This window comes from Paramormyrops kingsleyae, chromosome 21, assembly GCF_048594095.1.
Source record: "Paramormyrops kingsleyae isolate MSU_618 chromosome 21, PKINGS_0.4, whole genome shotgun sequence".
NCBI classification, from domain to species: Eukaryota; Metazoa; Chordata; class Actinopteri; order Osteoglossiformes; family Mormyridae; genus Paramormyrops; species Paramormyrops kingsleyae.
Genome location: NC_132817.1, coordinates 2,353,413 through 2,372,060, shown reverse-complemented (window position 1 = coordinate 2,372,060; position 18,648 = coordinate 2,353,413). Strand labels below are relative to the sequence as shown.

Here is an 18,648-nt window from a genome sequence, read left to right as displayed (position 1 = left end):
AAAGTGACTGCCGCTGTGACACCTTCCTTTGTTTACCGCTTGAATTAATCAGGTAAAAGAAATACAAGAGGTCACATGACTCCCTGGCTTCTGCCCTGGACAGCGACCCTGCAGCAGACCACAGTCCCCACCCCCCAACGTTGCTCATTTAAACCCTAAAGAACAACAGGTAGAACATGTGCTACTCACAGATACAAACATGTTTGACATCAGCAGTTTATTGGAAGGTTGTGCACACACAAGTAAAAAAAATGAGGATTGCTGATGTTCGTGAGCATCAGGCCAGTCTGTCTGGGTTTGGGGAAGGTCTCGCGCACTGGTGGGTCATGCCGCCCCATGTAAGTAGAGAGCCAGGAACTTCTTGAAGGTGTCTGGCTGGTATCCAGCCAGGCCTGCAGTAACCTTGAAGGCAGAAAACAAGCGATTTGCACACCTTACAATCTCAAAAGAGCAGAAGACAGATGCTGGTCTGCAGGTTTCTAGACTGAACAGAAGCCAATCAGCAGATAACTAACTAACTAACTGTTTCATGCCATGTTAGCAGCTAGGGCTATATTCATGGCCACTCAGGTAGGGTTGCCAGTTAACACCGCAAACGGTGAGTCGTGTGGCTGCAACTGAACACATGCAGCAAGCAGACAGGGTCAAAAGGGACAGCTGCAGTGAGGCTAAGCACTGGAGTCGTGTGATCCAAGTGGTTCTGAATGCAGTGTGATTGTTGGTTGATTGAGTATCTTCAGTTGCAGGACTCGTAAACCCTTGAGATTGGTTATAGATAAGGGCCCCCTGCCCAGTACCACACAGGCACAGCTGGCCCCCTGACCCAGGAGTGCAGGTACAGGTCTGTCAACATGAGCCTCCTGTTGGCGATGCCTACCTGGATCACCTTCTTCTTGACAACGGGCCGGATTTTCGCATATTCATAGAGGGGCTGGTCAGCATCCATCCACACCAAGTTCTTGACGCCGGTGTCGGAATCCAAGTCGGTGGTGTTGAGCTGGAACATGACAAAGCTGAAGGTCCTGCCATTGGTGGCCACGCTCTGCACCGTCACTGGCCGCTCCAGGACCTGCGGCTGGGTCTACAGGGACAAAGAGCGTTCTGCTGAGCAGCCAGGACAGACTCAAAATTTCCTCAGGGGTTCCCTACCCATCAGTCTCTGGGGCAAGGAGAAGCTTTATGAACGTGTGCGGGACACTGCAGGAATCCCCATCAGAAAGAAACACTCCACCCTCCATGAGGTAATAACGAGAATCAGACTTTGACTCCCTGCACTGTAAAACATGCTGTGCTCAACCTATTTCGCCATCCCAAGGCGTGGTCCCATCGGTGCCTTACCCCGTAGAGGGCGTGGGCGTGTGCCAGGGCATTCCCAAAAGCGAACATGATCATCTTGGCGTGAACCTGCTCCTCCTTCAGCTTGGGCCCTTCGCCACACTCGAGGATGTAGAGGGTGTGCGCGTGGGGGTAAGGGTAGCCGTCCTGGAAGCCTGCGGGAGACATGGGAAGAGATGCTCATGCTGGGCGGGGGCTCACCACAAACCGCACAGGATTATGGGGCTTAACCCATTACAAAAGCAGCAACGCCAAAGAGCTTCAGCTCCCATTTATTACACATATCTGCTGCTACTTCATCATTTGACTTTTGTGTCTTCTAGAACGTTCTCACGATATCCAGCACAGTGAGACTCTAAGATGTCAGAGTGGCTTCACAGAGGGGGTACCTGTATCATTCTTCTGCTTGTAGGCGTGGGTGACCTGCAGGTCGATGGTGGGGGCGATGGGGTAAAAGGTCTCCAGTTCCTCACCCTCGGTGCTCAGCAGCTCCTCCTTTCCAGCCACCACAGGAACAGCGGACATGCTGTTCAGCAGGAGTCCATTCTGGCCTCGGACCTGGAAGAGGTCACCCCCTGGATGCCAGTAGGCAAAAAGCAGGATAATCCCAGAGCACAATGAGGTTCCAGACCTGCATCCATGAAGCGCTGAGACAAGGTCTCATTCTCCCCCAACTAGAAAGCCCTCAGAGAAGTTGACGTGGCAGTCAAGCTCTGCGTGTGACCCTCAGAAGCCGCTCTCGGAATAACATGCCCCAAAGCAGGGATCAATTTAAGGTCCATCGTCATTTAAGGTCCATGCACTCTCCAGCCTACATGGGGCGCAGCACTCACCCCGGGTCCAGCAGGCCGCCAGGCTGTACTTCTCGGCCAGCATCCTCCTGCCCAGTGTTGGGAGCCTGACCTGCAGGGTCCCGCAGAGGTGCAGCAGGTTTCTGAGCAGAACCGGGCTGGAAAGAGAGCGGGCAAACATGTAAGGCTGTGTGGAAGTGGGGGGAGCGGCTGGCAATCAGGCAAAGCCGCCGGGAGGCCTCGCCATCCGAGCGCGAAATAAGGAAGAGCCGCTTTTAAAGATGGCGGCCCCCAGGTCTCCCCACACTGCAGCCCTGTCCGTCACATGGGCCGAGCGTCTCTCTGACATTTCCACACGCTGCTCTGCTGATGGGTGAAGCCACAGAAATGTTAAACGATGAAAGCAGCCCCCCCCCCCTGCATGTGTAGGAAAGGCCACCCCGTCTGCGGCTTAATGGGGGCCATCAGAGGCCTGGTAGGGGGCAAGGAGCTCCACTGAGCCAGGTTCATTAATAAGGGCTTAATTCAGACAAACATCTCTGCAGGGGGACGGGCGAGCGAGCTTGCGCCCCACTTACAGCGGCCGTTAGGTTCAGCGTGCTGTCGTTGCTCCCTGGGGAGCGAAATGTCACTTTCCCCAGCGTTAATAACATGGTGCCAATGATTTCTTCATTAGTCCTAATTATAGTCCTGAAGCTTTTTGGTGGCACACAGACAAACACAGACTGCCAGAGTGTCAGGAAGACTGACCAGAATCTCTCCCTGGGGGGCTTCCTTTCTGTACTGTCCCAGAAGCGGGCATGCTGGATCGCATGCTGGACCCGCTCGTCTTGGTCCTCGATCTGATTGGCCGCATCCTCAGCCAAAGCCAGGACCTGTGGGGGCAGCCCCTGTCTCACGATGGATTTGGTGAGCCACGCCGCTTGCCGTGTTCCTGTTAAAAAACCACAAAAAGCCATTCAGAAGCCAACCTGCAAAACTCATCATACACTGCCAAAATGTGACGAACAATTTAATCTGCATTTACAGTATTCAAAAATGTATATAAAAAAAATCTTCTACAGAACTCTGTACACAAAAAACACCAGACATAGGAGCAGCTTCTTCCCTCAGGCCATCATTCTCATAAACAGCTAAGCTGTGTAACCTGCCTTCTGTCAATTTCCTCCCTTAAACTCTGATTGCACTCAACTTCATACCTTATATTTGTACAGTGTTACCCATGTGTGTATATTTCAAATTTTATTTCTTGTACAGTGTGATTTATTGTCTGTGTACTAGGGAGTCTCTAGCATCCGGAAGCATTCCTTGTGTGCCCCAGCACACTTGGCGAATAAAGCGGAATCTGATTCCGTGTATTCTTAACATTTGGTATTCACTCTTGCCTTGTCCACACGTACACAGGTATTTTTTAAAACGGTGTTTTTCCTCCTCCATTTAAAAAAAATCATTCCCATCCACATGAACATTGTCTTCTAAAATATTTCCGTCCACATGAAACCTCTAAAATGCGCTGTGAAGAGCATGCCAAACCAACAGGCGGCATTATAACTTTAACCGTACTGCCATGTTAGCCAATCAGAACATAAGAACATAAGAAATATACAAACGAGAGGAGGCCATTCGGCCCATCGAGCTCGCTTGGGGAGAACTTAACTAATAGCTCAGAGTTGTTAAAATCTTATCTAGCTCTGATTTAAAGGAACCCAAGGATTCAGCTTGCACTACGTTATCAGGAAGACTATTCCATACTCTGACTACACACTGTGTAAAGAAGTGCTTCCTTAAATTCAGTTTGAAATGTTCTCCCGCTAATTTCCACCTATGGCCACGAGTTCTTGTATTTGAACTAATGCTGAAGTAACTATTCGGTTGAACAGCATCCAAACCTGTTAGAATCTTATAGACCTGGATCATGTCCCCCCTCAGTCTCCTTTGCTTGAGGCTGAACAGATTTAGCTCAAATAACCTTTCCTCGTATGACATTCCTCTAAGACCAGGAATCATTCTTGTGGCCCTACGCTGCACCTTTTCTAAGGCCGCTATGTCCTTTTTAAGATATGGTGACCAAACCTGTACACAATATTCTAGGTGAGGTCTCACCAAGGAATTGTATAATCTTAGCATTACCTCCCTTGACTTAAACTCCACACACCTGGAGATATACCCCAACATCCTATTGGCCTTTTTTATTGCTTCCCTGCACTGGCGAGAATGAGACATGGAAGCATCAACATACACACCAAGGTCTTTCTCATAATCAGCTACCTTTATTTCAGTAGGTCCCATAAAATACCTGTACTTTATATTTCTGCTCCCTACATGGAGTACCTTACATTTGTCTATGTTAAATTTCATCTGCCAGGTGTCAGCCCAGTCACTAATTAAATTAAGATCCCGCTGTAGCTGCTGAGCCGCTAGTTCAGTATCTGCTACACCACCCACCTTGGTGTCATCTGCAAATTTCACCAGTTTACTGTATATATTGGTGTCTATATCATTTATGTAAATAAGGAACAAAAGTGGTCCTAAAATTGAACCCTGCGGTACCCCACTATGAACGCAGGCCCACTGTGACATCGAGCCTCTTATAACTACTCGCTGCTTCCTATCCGTTAACCAGTTATCAATCCAAGTCGCTACAGTTCCTAAAATACCTGTCGCTTTGAGTTTAAGTGAGAGCCTCTTGTGGGGAACAACATCAAAAGCCTTTTGGAAATCTAAATAGATGACATCATAGGCCTTCTTATCATCAACTTCCTGAGTAGCTTCCTCAAAAAACTCCAACAGATTTGTTAAACAGGATCTACCTCTCCTAAATCCATGCTGGTTATCCCTCAAAATGTTATTTGAGTCCAGGTAATCTACCATTTTCTCTTTGATTATAGCCTCCATAACTTTACCAGTTATACAAGTTAGACTGATTGGCCTATAGTTTGACAAATTACTTCTATCCCCTTTTTTGAAAATGGGCGTTATGTTGGCATGCTTCCAATCAGAAGGTACCACACCTTCAGATAAGGATTTTTGAAACAGTAATGTTAAGGGTCGGCAAATAATATCCCTCATCTCTTTTAACACTATAGGTAAGATGCCATCAGGGCCCTGTGATTTATTTATTTTGAGCTTAGCTAGGCTTTGCAAAACATCAGCTTCAGTTATATATATATTAGTTATAGACGATGTTGGATTAGTAATAAGAACTGGTAAGTTACTAGTGTCCTCAACAGTAAATACCCGTGCAAAACTATCATTGAACTCATTTACTATGTCAATGTCGTTTTCAATTATAAGACCCTTACTATCCTGCAGATTAGTGATTTCAGCTTTTAGAGCTCTTTTAGAGTTAAAATACTGGAAGAAACTTTTAACGTCATCCTTAGCCTCCAATGCGATCTTCCTTTCGACATTCCTTTTAGCTCGTCTAATGTCATTTTTTAATTCAGCCTGTAGATTTAGATACTCTTTAGAAGCCTAATTGCCAGTGCTGTTGAAAACCATGGCGCACATTCCTACGCCTGTGTTGATCAATATAATGCGAGAGTTACTCAACATTTATCTGTACACATGTAAGAAGTCCTGTCAGCAAGGTTAGCACAAGCACTATTTCGGCTAAGTCCGCCATGTATACAGCAAACAGCGCACGCTCTGACGTTAAACAAAGTGGACAACAGCGCACAATCTGACGTTTCAAGCCAAAAACTCTATTTTCCCTGTCTACATGTCGATGCTGAAAACGGAGTTTCTTAAAATCTTCACCCTGGGTGGAGTTTTGCAAAAGCTCCATTTTCAGTGACCTAAAACGCCGTTTACGTGTGGACAAAAGCCCGAGATGGATAGAAAAAGGTACGTTTTAAAAAACACCCGTGTACGTGTGGACAAGGAATGAAAGTCAGCTGCGTAAGGCGAAGCACCGCCCCCCAAACCTCCACGGCCGGTGAAATGCCCGACACCATATGAAATTTATTTCTGGCTATGGGCCTAGTGTAAGGGCGCCGATTTATGCTAGCCAAGCGTTGAACAAATCAATTTAGATCGCTCTCAAATAACAGGGCACAAAATTAAGATTTTATAGTATTCACTATTATCCATATTGTTTAACGGGATTGGATATTGGCACCGTGTTCCCGTCTTGATTGTAGATGCTGCTTTAATGTTTTCTTAGCCCAGTATAACAGTACCTTCTAGTGCGCTTGTCCTTTGGTTAAAAACGAAACACGGCTTTTCGGCCCGCGGCGGCAACCCCTCGTACTCGGGTCCGCTATACCGGTGCGGGTCACGCCAGCCGCGGCTCCACTGCGGGAATGTCGCCTTGGCCAGCCCCGGGACGAAGTGCAGCCTTTCAGCGTAGGTGACGCGCTCCAACCCGGGGATATCCACCGTCGCTTTGCGGTTGTTACGCGGCGGTGCCTTCAGGTGTAGACAGCAGCTGACAGAGAAGAGCCGTCCTCCGACGCGATGCCGGGACACATGCAATATATGGAAGACGCTGCAGCATTTCCCAGCTTTCAGCACCAGCAGATTCATTCTGAGAAAACTTAAGGTAACCACCTCGAGCTCAAACAATTATATTTCATTCATTGATTATGGTTTGGCAGGTATAATCATCGTACGTAAACACCAAACGTCCTTCTCCCGTGTCTTCTCTAGGAGGCAGCCATCTTGCACTTGGTGGTCCCGGTGCAGTGTGGGTACTGTAGTTCGCCTCGTGGGTGCAATTGACCTCATGGGTAGCGTACTCACCCGTCTTCTGGGCGTTATCCAGTTTTCACAGCGCGACAAAACCTCTAATTGTATTTTTTGTGACTAAATATTGTGAATTAGTACACGTGTACCTTTGAAACCTTCACTGCAGTAGCGCTGCCTTTTTTGTCGAATTTTGTCATGGGAGGGTTTTTAAGCGGGAAGAGTTTAATTTTGTACAGAAGAGGCAGCCATCTGCAATAACGTTATGGTCACCGCGTCTCCTGCACACTCTAAGAATATGTACATTTTAAGTTTTTTTTTCTTTCCTGAAGGACGTTCATGGCGTTTGATCGGGGCTAAAATGTAGTTATAAAGTTTAAAACAGAATATTAACCAGTTGGGGGCGCCGTCGAGCTGCAAATGGCATAGCCCCATAATATAAATGAACTTTAAAAAGTAAGAAATTAAAAAGGTGTTTATTTGTCCACATTTATCTCTTGTATTGGATGTTTTTCTATTTTGTTCTTGTCAGGTTTACAAAGCTTTACGAGGTGGAATGCATAGTGTGAATTATTTGAAGACACGTCAAGTCCAGAGAGTTCTTTACGTTCTGTTAAATACGTTCTTTTAGTTTTTGTTAAGTATTTCTAAGCATTGTTCTGCTGTAGATACTTCGCGTGACTGAACGTCCCTACTCAGTGTTACGTATGTCAGTGTGCATTCTCCCGCTTGATCTCTTCCGTTTCCACCCACTAGAGGGTGCTGTCATCGCAGGGGCTGGATGGCCCGAAACAGCGCAGTGAACATGACGCTGCTCTGGAAAAGGCTGCTCCAGCTGCTCCGCTTTGCCAGCTTCGCCAGACAAAATTCTGTGCAGAGTTAAAATATCGCTTCTGTAGCTCCGTGCTAAATAGCTGCATTTCCATACAGACAAAATGAGAAATGAGAGTTTAGAGTATGTACAGTGCAAAGTACTTCATCAGTGATTAACGCAGTTTCTTCTTGCTAATTTCTGGTCATTTGCAGTGTGATTCTCTTGCTGGACGATGGCACATCCAGACTCGCACTGCTGTGTTTGATTCAGGTCCTGAAATGTCAGACTTTGATTATGAACCTGTGGCTCAGCAAACATTTTATGTGTTATTCCGGCAGAGCATCTGGCAGGGAGTGATGCAATGGTGCGGCCCGGGTAAGAGAAACCAGCTGGGTCACAAATACCATGGTGACAGCGTTACCGAGGCGGGACAGGGGCATCACCCAGCAGGGCAAGAAAGCACTGGGCATTTGCAGCTGCACCAGGGACCATCTGACTCTTGATGCTTGTACATGACTTTGGATAAAAGTGTATGCTATGCAAATAACATGTAAATGTTCCTGAGCCATCATGCTCCCTGTAGCTATCTGCTCATTATCAGACAAAATTGCTGTTTTTATTGATTTGTTGGCATTTTGGAGTTTTTGGCACAAGTTCTGCAAGGGATAAACCACAGACGTGTGTCTGTGCTGCTGGGCCGGTCAGGACTGTCTGGCTGCAGTCCTGGGTCACTCTGCTTTCAGTCCGAGGACACGGATGTGAGGCGAAGTGTATGGGGTATGTCGGCAGGCTGCGTTTGCCTGCGGCTTCAGGGACACGGATGCGAGGCGAAGCGTATGGGGTATGTCGGCAGGCTGCGTTCGGCATACTTATTCTCCCATAACACAGAACGTCTGCAAGCACAGCCGGTAATGATACTTAGTTACATTTCAATGCATTTTTCTCATTAATAAAATAAAATCCTATTAAAACTGCTGAAGATTTGGGTGCTCCCTTTGACTGCAGCATGTCATTGGCGTGTTAGCGTGGAGAGACTCACATAATGGAGAGCACACACATGTGGCCCATCCTGTCACTGCCCTGCCTCCATATGTTTCCAAACAGCACTCTGACAGACCAGCTGCCCTCATGTGAAATACAGCAGGATTCAGTCGCAGTCATGAAACTTTTAGTGATGGGAGGGGGTTGGGATCGTGTTCCTCATTCATCCTGGGAATCAATTATTAAGCTTTTGATCAAATGCCCCCCATCCGACGGACTCCTTCTGCACTGGCCGTCGCTCCCGCCTCGCCTTCGGGACGAATTCGCCTGACAAAAACCAGCCGCATCATGCGATCTAGGGTCACTCTCTTTTATCTGCTCTGTGCTTTTGGCAGAACAGCTTCCAAAAAAGGTAAGACAGAAAGGTGAAGACACTTTTTCACAGCTGCCATGAATATTTCTGAATCAGCATAATTAATTTTATTTTACTGGAGATGAATATTTTGAGTGTTGATTTGTGGCTGTATATCGTGCTTTTGGTGTTCCTGATTTTTCCTAGAAAATAATTAAGTACATTTCAGAGGAGCTGACTTAACCCTCAGGGATAAATGCTCCTCATTCTCTGAATTCCTCGGCATGAGTCAAGCTGCTTGCTCCTGGTCGGATGGGTACAGCATGATAAAAGCTGTATTGTGTATTTGCATTGATCCACTCAATGGAGCAACGGACGGTGGAGTCACATTTCAGGTGGCTTGGTAAACTGTGACCGTGACCAGTCAGGAACACTGTGAGATTAAATGGATCGAAGCCATGATTTAAATTCAATTGTCTTCTTTCAAAGTATGGAAAGAATGAGTCTCGACTCATGATTGCTATGCCACAGTGGTATCGCAGTTCATCAATATGCCAGCTCCCTGACATTAATTGGAATAGAAACAGTGTCTCATTTCAGAGGATGTTTGATTAGCGTTTTAGAAACATTGTCATTTTGTGACATAAGATGCAGAATAATTTCGATACATCCAACAACAATGAGGCAGGTCTCCAAGGCCAGTTCCCATGGTGACGTACATGGAATGCCCCACAGGATCTAAAAAATATTCTTCCCATTTGTGTTACCGTCACTTTTATCAGTGGTGTGCGGGTCTGATGGTCTCACGTGGAAGGGCAGCCCTTGTATCAGCTGTAGTTCCTCTTTATTTTCTGTCCCCCGCAGGGGTGAAATGTGGAGGCATCCTGTCAGCACCCGTGGGCAATGTGACCAGCCCCAACTTCCCGGGCCTGTACCCGTACAGCACAGAGTGTTCCTGGCTCATCGTGGTGGCTGAGGGCTCCTCCGTACTTCTCACCTTCCACCACTTCGAGCTGGAGTACCACGCCGACTGTGCCTACGACTACATCAAGATATACAACGGCGTGGCCGACGACGAGGGCAACCTGCTTGGCAAATTCTGCGGGGACATCTCACCTCCTCACTTCACGTCCTCCTGGAACGTCATGTCCATTATCTTCCGCTCTGACCGGCATGTGGCGCACAGAGGTTTTGCAGTCGGATACCGGAAAGGTGATGGAGGCGGGGGTGATAACCCAGCGGGGGCGGGGGGGCATGGGGAGCACGATCTCTGACCAGAGCTGCAAAGTCACAGAGGGTTTAGGCAGGGAAATGGGGGGTAAAATAGGGGAGAGCGTGGACAGGACCCAAGCTCTCAACAGGCTGCACAATCATTCGGCCAACAGCAGTTCAGCTTTTAAAAATGGCTGTTTTTAAGGAAGCTGAGCAATCATTCAGCTTGAATGATTGTACAAAATAATGAGTGACGATCGGGGTGAAATAGCACCTTGCTCTGCTCTTTCAGATGGTGTTCTTCCCCTCTCATGGTCTTCATGTCGCCCCCCAGACATGTGTGGTGGAGTCCTAACTGGGCTGTCAGGCACCATTTCCAGTCCGGGCTACCCCCTAGAGTACAGCAACAATGCAGACTGCTCCTGGACTATTCACGTGTCCAACCGCACTGTGGTCACCCTGGTCTTCATGGACTTCCAGCTCGAGAACAACCAAGGATGCAACTTTGACTATGTGGCCCTGTTTGACGGGCCCACTGTCACCCACAGGCACCTGGGGAACTACTGTGGGAACAGCTTCCCACCAAACACCGTCACCACCTCCAACCAGCTGCTGCTGGTCTTTAAGTCTGATTTCAACATTGGGGGAAGAGGATTCAAGGCCTACTACTACTCAGGTGAGGAATACCGAAGGCACACTCTGGCAGAAAGCGTGACATGGAGACGTTTTATTTCACTCAGACTGTGTGACCCCTCTGGCTTGTCAGTTACCCATTTTTCTGTCCCCAGGTAACAGTAGATCTCTTCCAGCCTCATGCTTAGCAAGTGATTTTAGATATTTTAATGTTCTTCTCCCATTTTTCTTGTTCTTGATCCAGGAGAATGTCAGCAGGTCCTAAGCACGATTAGAGGGAACTTCACTAGCCCACGCTACCCTAGCATCTACCCCAACAACATCCACTGCCACTGGACTATCTCACTGGCATCTGGCTACCGCATCAAGCTTTTCTTCACCAGCATGGATCTGGAAGACAGGAACAGCCTGACAGATGACTGCGACTATGATTCGGTGGCAGTGCATGATGGGAGCAGCGAGTCGGACAACGTGCTGGGCCGCTGGTGTGGGTCAGAGAAGCCTCCGTCGGTGCTGTCTACGGGAAACAAGCTACTGATCGTCCTCACCAGCGACCGCAATGCAGCCTATAAGGGCTTCTCTGCAGCATACACGGGGGGTAAGCATCCGTGCACTGGCCATTCATGGCACATTTGACCAGGAGAGTGAGCCAGGGTGCACTAATGATGAAGTCCTGAGGTAGCTTAATCCGGTGTTTTAACTATTTATGATACTAATACTAAAACCTAGTGACAGACAAAATGACGCTTCATGAAACACTTGCACCACTAGATGGTGCTCTTGGTTCACTTTAGGGCATTCTTTGTGTCCTTTTTTTGAACATAGAGCACCATCTAGTGGGGTCAAAAAATACAGCATATGGTTCATGAAGCATCATTTCGTCCATCACTACTAAACACATTTCTGCATCCTGCATAGACGAATGATGCCGCAGTGACACTGCTTCTGCATGCCTCTCTTTGGGGTTTAGTGGTGCCCATCAATGTCAGCTGCACCAGGACAGAGTTCCAGATCCAGATAAACAGGCAGGCTCTCCCACAGCTGGAGCATGACAGCATCTACCTGGGGAACCCCTCCTGTCCAGCCCAGATGACAGCCTCTGAGTACAAGATCTTGGCGCGCTTCGTTAACTGTGGCACAGCTGGCCAGGTAAGGGGCTGTGCGCTCTCACCATAACCTTTAGTGTTTTGCCGGGCCCCGCTGGTGAGGCGCAGAGTCCTCAGGAGGCCTCTGCCAACACTGTGCTCCTCTCACAGAAACGCAGGAACATCACGGTGCTGGTAAATACCCTGTACATCGACCTGTCTGACGGCAAGCAGGGGGACATGCAGGAGTACGAGCTGCTGTGCGACGCGCAGAGGAAGATGGCGTCGGCAAGCATTGTGACAGCCGAGGAACGGGAGCGGCTCAATGAGCTGGCGAGGCGTGCGGAGGGGGCCGCCCGCACTGGGGAGGGCCAGGCTGAGGAGGCCCCGCCTCATGACACCAGCGACATCGTCTTCATCAGCATCTGCGTGCTGGCCGTCATCCTCATGGTGATAGCTATTGTATGGCTGGTGCTGCTCTAGTGTGCCCCCCTCAGGAAATGAGGGTAGCTGCGAAGGCCCTTAATTTTTTTTTAAAGTGACAGGTGATACAACTTTGATGAAATTTGATTTATTACTATTGTCAGCTTTTTTTTACCCTTGATTAGATCACAGGGTGGGTCCCCGTGTCAGCTTTCCTGGTCTTGTCAACAGAGAGTGCACACAAATGTGTGTGTGTGTGAGAGAGAGAGAGAGAGAGAGAATAGGTGGGCTCTGACTGAACCAGCACCTACTGAAAGAGGAAGGGATGAAGTATTACCACACTTTCCTACTGATGGACATGGACGTGTGATGGGTCTTGGACTGTTTTCCATCCAGTCCGCAATCAGTATTAAAAGCTGGATTTGGCTCAAAACAACTTAAGTATCTCTCTCAAAAATTTCATCATTGGGAGTCTTTCTGATCATCCATGATTTTCATAATTGATACAGTGAATTATTCAGTGAATTTAATGAGAAGGTATCTTTAATGTAAAAAAAAGAACCACAGTAAAACAAAATCACAATAACCGACACCTTAAAAACTGTACGGAGGTAGAATTACAAACTGTGAAGTAGAAATGTCTGCCGCAGATCTCCTCCTCAGGAAGGCCACCCCCTCCCTGGTTCAAGGCCCTGCTCACTTCTTGTGCTTGAGGACTAGCTCACCGATCGGCATCTTACTGTCCTTCACTTGCACACAGATTTCGGGTTTGTGCTTCAGCGAGAAGACCAGGGTGCGGACCGTCCGTCTGTACGAGCCGCTAACCAAGCGAGAGCATTGGTGGAAGACCTCCCTCTCGATGTTCTCGACGAGGACATGATCTTTCTGTAAGACAGGCAACAAACAAGCCATTAAAGACAATTTTAGAAGATCATGGGTCTAAACTTGAATAAACTTGGTGCTAATTGTAAATGAATAGTACAAGTCAGAGCCATGCGGTTCCCTGAGGTGCACTTGCTGCTGGTCAGGGGTTACCTCCAGGCCCATGGCTTCTGCTAACAGCTTCCGGGCGTTCTGCCTCAGGCCCTCAGACTGCCGGTCACACCGCACCTCGATGGAGGGTCTGCTGGAGTTCTCCTCAACACTGCTCCTCCACATGGTGTAAACCTGCCCAGCTAGCCGCCTTACATCTGTATCTGTGTGCTTGCGCATTTTATTAACTGTGTGACCTGCAAAGCACATGCAGTCACCACTGTGTGTGTGACATATCACATTTATCAATGAAGACCAGGGTCTTTGTGATATCAATGAGATCAGTTTATGTTAACAAGTTGCTTCTGCATCACATCGAGGATGGTTATTAAAGAGACATGTGAAGTCTTACCTATTTTAGTGGATCTGAGTACCTCTTTGGACGGGATCTTTTTGCCGAGCTCCTTTAGGGCCGTCATTATGTTTTCTTTGGTCTGTCCAGGCAGCTCCAGCATTGACTTAAACCTCTCAATGTCCTCTATTACGACAACTCTCTAAATAAGAAATCGTTTATTTTGTGAACTGCCGCAGAGTATCTCTAGACCAATAATAATAATAATAATGGCAACTTACCCGTAACGATTCTATTGTAACTTGCCTGTAGATTTTGCCTTCAGACTTGCTTTCCTTTTTCAACTCTCCTTTTGGTAGCTTTACAACAAATTTGTCCATTTCTCCGTTTCACGTTACCATCTGCAGCTTAGTAGGACATACAGTCAGGGGCTAAGATAGGTGGCGGCCACCGGTATCAACAATGCTAAAGACACTGGGAAGCAAATGAGAGCCATTTTGGCTCTTTGCATTTGCATCGGCGCTGTCACGAAAGTCTGTCATTTTGGCTCTATGTATCAGCATCGGGGCTGTCACGAAAGTCAGTCATTGTGGCTCTACGCCCTCTTAACAAGATAGGGCGCGACAATCCATGCATACTCCCAGATATATCGCGACGCTTTATTTTGGGGATCTCCATGAGGCACGACATAAAGTTCTCAGTAGGAAATCGCCCCTCCGTTAATGCTTGGGGCAGTTTCCTTCCGGTCTCCGTTTGGTCGTAATCTCGCGTTATCTTCCGAGACTTAGCGAGAGGAGAAGGCGGAAGAGCGAGCTGAAGGTAGAGGTTTGTTTTGACGTTCAGCGGCGAACATGGAGGCGCGGATATTTCTCGTCGCTGTGGTGAGTCTGTGCTGTTTGCTGCTTTGTACTGCGGTGTCTGCAGACGTATTCGACGGCGTCTTGGGGAATACCGCATCCTGCCATAAGACCTGCCAGCTGACCTATACCCTGCACACCTATCCTCGGGTGAGTTTCCAGGGCCTGGGCGGAAGCCGCCCTCCAGCCGCCGGGCACCGCAGTTCGTACGCGGCTAGGAGTTGCCGTGGCCGCTGCTCTGCCTCTGCATTTCACCCGTAAGGTTTCGAAGTAATGGCGGCTTGTATTTGAGGTGTGGCGTATTTATTTATTCTGCAGGAGGAAGAGCTGTATGCCTGTCAACGGGGTTGTCGTCTGTTCTCCATCTGTCAGTTTGTGAGCGATGGCGAGGAACTGAACCAGACTAAGTCCGAGTGCGATTCAGGTACCGCCATGGTCTGTGTTTGTTTCCTTCGCGGTTCTACAGTATTTCGGTCTTTACTAAGTAGGTGGCTTGTGTCACGTGACCGCCAGCAATGGCCGGGCAGCTTTTATTATCGGTAAAGTTAAAGGACGTCGGACGCTGTGCTGAGAGCTAATTCTGCCCCTCATGCAGCTTGCCGTGAGGCCTACAGCCAGTCCAGTGAGCAGTACGCCTGCAGCCTAGGCTGCCTGAACCAGCTGCCGTTTGCCGAGCAGAGACAGCAGCAGGTGGGTCACCACGGGTCCTGCCAGCGCTCCCTGTCCTGCCAGCGCTCCCTGCCCTGCCCCGGAACACGGGTGGCGGACATTCCATCCGAGTTAAACAAATCCTCCTTTAGTAATCATTTAGTATCCAAGTTAAAGTCCTACAGGTCGTTAAGTTATCTTTTTTTTTAAGGTAAGGTTAATTGTGTAAATGATCCTGGGTTTTTAGAAAAGGGCAGATGGCTTTGTATTGCATTTTCATGTGCTATTCAGCTTCCAGGTGTCCATATACAAAGTAAGAACAGCTGTTTAAGCCTTTTGCTGCTCTCCTGGCTTGTGCAGCTCTTGGCCATGGTGCCCAGGATCCACCTGCTGTACCCCCTGACTCTGGTGCGTGGCTTCTGGAACGATGTCATGAGCTCTGCCCACAGCTTCATCTCCTCTTCTTGGACGTTCTACCTTCAGGCGGACGATGGGAAAGTGGTCATATTTCAGGTGATGCCGCTGCACAGAGTAAACAGTCCGCTGTCATTTGTAATAATGTAATTCGATCCACCGGGATTCTTTATTCACAAGGTGTTCCTGATCTACACCGCAGCCTTCACACTTGTTTGCTTTCTGAGCATATGTGTACTGACGAATTTCCCAATCTCAGACTGAGCCTCAGATCCAGTTTGTCCCGCCATTTGAACTACCGCAGGATGGAGAGGAGCAGCCTCTGCTCCCATGTAGGTTTCTTGCCGCCAAATCTCCTCGCAGCATTTTCCACTGCCAGGTTTGCTCTGTGGTCACTGACTCTTGCTGATGTTGTAGCCAAACCTGTTTATAAAGACTACCAGCGCTCCTTCATCCAGGAACGGGACCGGTACATGTTTGCAGACAGAGGCCATGCTGAGGAGGACTACAATCTGTTCAGTTGTCTTGCAAGGTTGGTGTACAGAAGATCTGCAGTACTTTTCTAGCCCTGTAGAGAGATTCTGACATATCACTGTGAAGCTGTTCTGCTAACGTATAATTTCGTGTAAATGTGCACCCTCCTGTGGGGAATTTATAAACCTGTCTGTTGTGGAAGGTTTTCATTCCTGGAGTTAAGCATGGATTAAAGAAGAATGTCAGGTTGTTATGCCTCAGGTAATCTGCTAGAGAGGATTGTTGACTGATCTGCGAATCCTCAGCATACCAGCTGGTTGTGTGTCGCGTGTTTGAGCCAGCTGAAAAATTAAACATAGCATAAGCATATGCTGACCTAGCCTGGTTTTAATGGTTTAATAGATGCTGTTGAACCATCTGATCCTGTGTACAGTGAACATGGCCGGCCTGCGTGTGACTGCGACGGACTGCCCTCAGACTCTGCTGCTCTGTTTCCCTGCTCAGGAACCCCTGGCTTCCGGGCTGGATCCTGACCACTACACTCATTCTCTCGGTTTTGGTCCTAATCTGGATCTGCTGTGCCACTGTTGCGACGGCCATGGACCAGTATGTGCCAGCGGAGGTGAGCCCCCATCCTGTTCAGTTTGTGGCTTAGATGGTGCCGGACCTTTGGACCTGGAGGGTAACTGCTGGCCTCATGCCTTTTGTAACTGCAGAAGCTGAGTATATACGGAGACATGGAATATGTGACGGAGCAGAAGCTGACGCCGTACCCACCATCCTCCCTTGTCATCATCAGCTCATTGGCAGAGGAAGAGGCGGGGCCTCTGCCATCTAAAGTCAGCCTCAACCAGTCCAATATTTAGGGGGGGGGGCTCAGCATTCTGTTCTCTTTGGATCTTTCTATTTGCGTTTGTAATATCGACTTTCGGAGCCCTTTGTATGTCTTTTCTGAATCCTGGTTTTTCATAGAGATCCTTCGTAGGGCTGAGGGGGTGAATTCGTTTGTTTGTATATTTGCACTTTTGCTGCCACGCCCTGCGCCCTCTCTGTGTGGCGTGCTGTCCTTTCCAAGCATTACCATGTAGTCTGGTGTGGAGTATAAATTTCCTGTTTTCTCTCTATATGAAGGACGCGTGAGGATGCATTGCCTCTGTGTGACCTGCCGTAAATTCGGGACTGTCTGTGCTGATTGACTCCGAATTTAATGCCATGGACTTGAATTGCACTATTTTTCTCTCAATTCTTTCTTTAAAATGGTTGAATTTTAACCATGTTGGAAACTTGGAGTAAGAAATGAGGCCTGGTACTGGCCACAAGGGCACCTCCAGGGTATGCTGACAAGTCATCCTGGGCACTGTACGAGTTTGCCTTTGTGTTCATTAAAATGGGTTAAAAGCTGTGTATCGTGTATTTTGTGGGCTTGTATTCCAAGTATGTAGTCAAACCTGGCATTGCTTTTTGAGGCTTTCAGTCTGACCAGTTGGCTGTAGTTTTTCACGTGTCTTGTGGACTCCTGTGTGGCAGTGAGCAATGAGGACTTAGTGTCCAAACAGGCCTAGATGTTCTCATTGGCTGGAGGGGGTGACCGTGGGGCCGTGGTGTGCTGCTGCTACTCCTCAGTGCAGAGCTCAGCCCATGACAGAGCCCCACCTCAGGTGACACCCACCCTGTACCCCAATGCCGGTTCCCTGGGTTTTGGCGCCCCTCAAGCTGGCCCTGCCACCCCCACGCCTTTCCCAGCGTCGCTCGGCGCTGACTCATCTGGGTGCTGTGTTCCCTCCATATAATAATGGCTCTATTATATTTCCTGTCAAGGTGAATCATTAACCCTCAATGGTTCCTTGGGGTGCGTTCTGCACCCCCTGCCCATTTCTATGGATACTACCATGTTGTTATTAAAATTACAGCAGTTATCCTCTAGGACATTGTAAGTGCACCAGTGAACGACTGTGGAAGCGTCTGGGCAAAATTGAAAGAACTGCATTGTAGGTAGGTGATAGACGTCTTAGGCCACCTCCTCTGTTCAACGACGGTCGTTCATTTGAAGCAGTTGTCCTCCCGGTCCACCTACAATGCAGTTCTTTCAACTTTGCCAAGACGCTTCCAAAGTCGTTCACGCTCGGCCTCAGGTGGTATCAGTGAAACACATGAAAGCCAGGAGGAACAACAAAAACCCACAGGTGGCCATCTAGTGCTAACAACTTGAGGATTCCACAGGGTTCATCAACCTGCTATGCCAGTCAGTCAGAATTGAGAAAGCACTCTGGATGGAGTGCAAAACGTCTTCTATGAAAAACAAAGTCCAGTTGCTATTACATAACCCTTTTTAGGGTTAATTTATGACATTGATATGATCGACAAATTCAGTTAATTAGTGATAATTGCTACTATAATTTTTTATGTTATTATATTCTAGAACATTTTCAGATATTAAAAAAAGTCAGCCATTTTGTTTTGTTTACATTTCAACTGTTAGAAAAGATATAACACCATGGCTAGGTATTCCACAGCTGAAGCTCTTCGACACATTCTGCAAGAGGATACAGTCGGAATGTGCATTATATGACCAGTCCCCTCTGCTGCCCCCCCACTGCCACAACCCCTTTAACTGCACTA

The 18,648-nt window shown here is 48.1% G+C and overlaps 4 protein-coding genes across 6 annotated transcripts; 2 read left to right on the top strand and 2 right to left on the bottom strand.

Annotated features, from left to right (window-relative positions):
• Positions 1-202: 202 nt before the first annotated feature.
• mrpl37 (mitochondrial ribosomal protein L37) lies at positions 203-6,804 on the bottom strand. Its single transcript, XM_023815913.2, has 7 exons — positions 6,308-6,804; positions 2,877-3,060; positions 2,169-2,284; positions 1,725-1,910; positions 1,339-1,490; positions 878-1,081; positions 203-402 (listed from the first exon to the last, which is right to left on the bottom strand). The coding sequence occupies exons 1-7, from the start codon at positions 6,651-6,653 to the stop codon at positions 325-327; spliced, it is 1,266 nt and encodes a 421-aa protein (XP_023671681.2). The 5' UTR covers positions 6,654-6,804; the 3' UTR covers positions 203-324.
• Positions 6,805-6,947: 143 nt separating this feature from the next.
• cdcp2 (CUB domain containing protein 2) lies at positions 6,948-12,748 on the top strand. Of its 3 annotated transcripts, XM_023815909.2 has the most exons (6): positions 6,948-9,019; positions 9,824-10,171; positions 10,506-10,847; positions 11,049-11,402; positions 11,775-11,953; positions 12,061-12,748. In XM_023815909.2, the coding sequence occupies exons 1-6, from the start codon at positions 8,866-8,868 to the stop codon at positions 12,370-12,372; spliced, it is 1,689 nt and encodes a 562-aa protein (XP_023671677.2). In that variant the 5' UTR covers positions 6,948-8,865; the 3' UTR covers positions 12,373-12,748. The 3 variants fall into 3 exon arrangements, with proteins under 3 accessions (XP_023671677.2, XP_072560189.1, XP_072560188.1); XM_072704088.1 differs by having other exon boundaries at positions 8,904-10,171; XM_072704087.1 differs by having other exon boundaries at positions 8,904-10,171; positions 10,464-10,847.
• An 89-nt stretch (positions 12,749-12,837) lies between these two features.
• tceanc2 (transcription elongation factor A (SII) N-terminal and central domain containing 2) lies at positions 12,838-14,336 on the bottom strand. The gene is made up of 4 exons (XM_023815931.2): positions 13,918-14,336; positions 13,697-13,838; positions 13,348-13,541; positions 12,838-13,197 (listed from the first exon to the last, which is right to left on the bottom strand). Exons 1-4 carry the CDS (start codon positions 14,014-14,016, stop codon positions 13,009-13,011), a joined length of 624 nt encoding a protein of 207 aa, XP_023671699.1. The 5' UTR covers positions 14,017-14,336; the 3' UTR covers positions 12,838-13,008.
• Positions 14,337-14,407: 71 nt separating this feature from the next.
• Positions 14,408-17,431, top strand: tmem59 (transmembrane protein 59). Its single transcript, XM_023815921.2, has 8 exons — positions 14,408-14,643; positions 14,812-14,917; positions 15,089-15,183; positions 15,502-15,654; positions 15,815-15,887; positions 15,973-16,087; positions 16,534-16,651; positions 16,746-17,431. Exons 1-8 carry the CDS (start codon positions 14,488-14,490, stop codon positions 16,893-16,895), a joined length of 966 nt encoding a protein of 321 aa, XP_023671689.2. The 5' UTR covers positions 14,408-14,487; the 3' UTR covers positions 16,896-17,431.
• The last annotated feature ends 1,217 nt before the right edge of the window (positions 17,432-18,648 follow it).

What these genes read in the sequence shown, in the direction of transcription:
- mrpl37 (XM_023815913.2), bottom strand. Translation starts at nt 6,653, where the DNA reads ATGAATCTGCTGGTGCTGAAAGCTGGGAAATGCTGCAGCGTCTTCCAT. An exon ending in GGCGGCCTGCTGGACCCGGG is followed by an intron (nt 1,911 to 2,168) that starts GTGAGTGCTGCG and finishes ACTGGCATCCAG; the next exon opens with GGGGTGACCTCTTCCAGGTC. An exon ending in TCAAGAAGAAGGTGATCCAG is followed by an intron (nt 403 to 877) that starts GTAGGCATCGCC and finishes TCTGCCTTCAAG; the next exon opens with GTTACTGCAGGCCTGGCTGG.
- cdcp2 (XM_072704087.1), top strand. Translation starts at nt 9,667, where the DNA reads ATGGTGACGTACATGGAATGCCCCACAGGATCTAAAAAATATTCTTCC. An exon ending in TGCAGTCGGATACCGGAAAG is followed by an intron (nt 10,172 to 10,463) that starts GTGATGGAGGCG and finishes CTGCTCTTTCAG; the next exon opens with ATGGTGTTCTTCCCCTCTCA. An exon ending in CAAGGCCTACTACTACTCAG is followed by an intron (nt 10,848 to 11,048) that starts GTGAGGAATACC and finishes TTCTTGATCCAG; the next exon opens with GAGAATGTCAGCAGGTCCTA.
- tceanc2 (XM_023815931.2), bottom strand. Translation starts at nt 14,016, where the DNA reads ATGGACAAATTTGTTGTAAAGCTACCAAAAGGAGAGTTGAAAAAGGAA. An exon ending in TTACAATAGAATCGTTACGG is followed by an intron (nt 13,839 to 13,917) that starts GTAAGTTGCCAT and finishes TTTCTTATTTAG; the next exon opens with AGAGTTGTCGTAATAGAGGA. An exon ending in CAGAAGCCATGGGCCTGGAG is followed by an intron (nt 13,198 to 13,347) that starts GTAACCCCTGAC and finishes CCTGTCTTACAG; the next exon opens with AAAGATCATGTCCTCGTCGA.
- tmem59 (XM_023815921.2), top strand. Translation starts at nt 14,488, where the DNA reads ATGGAGGCGCGGATATTTCTCGTCGCTGTGGTGAGTCTGTGCTGTTTG. An exon ending in CCGAGCAGAGACAGCAGCAG is followed by an intron (nt 15,184 to 15,501) that starts GTGGGTCACCAC and finishes TGGCTTGTGCAG; the next exon opens with CTCTTGGCCATGGTGCCCAG. An exon ending in CTGTTCAGTTGTCTTGCAAG is followed by an intron (nt 16,088 to 16,533) that starts GTTGGTGTACAG and finishes TTCCCTGCTCAG; the next exon opens with GAACCCCTGGCTTCCGGGCT.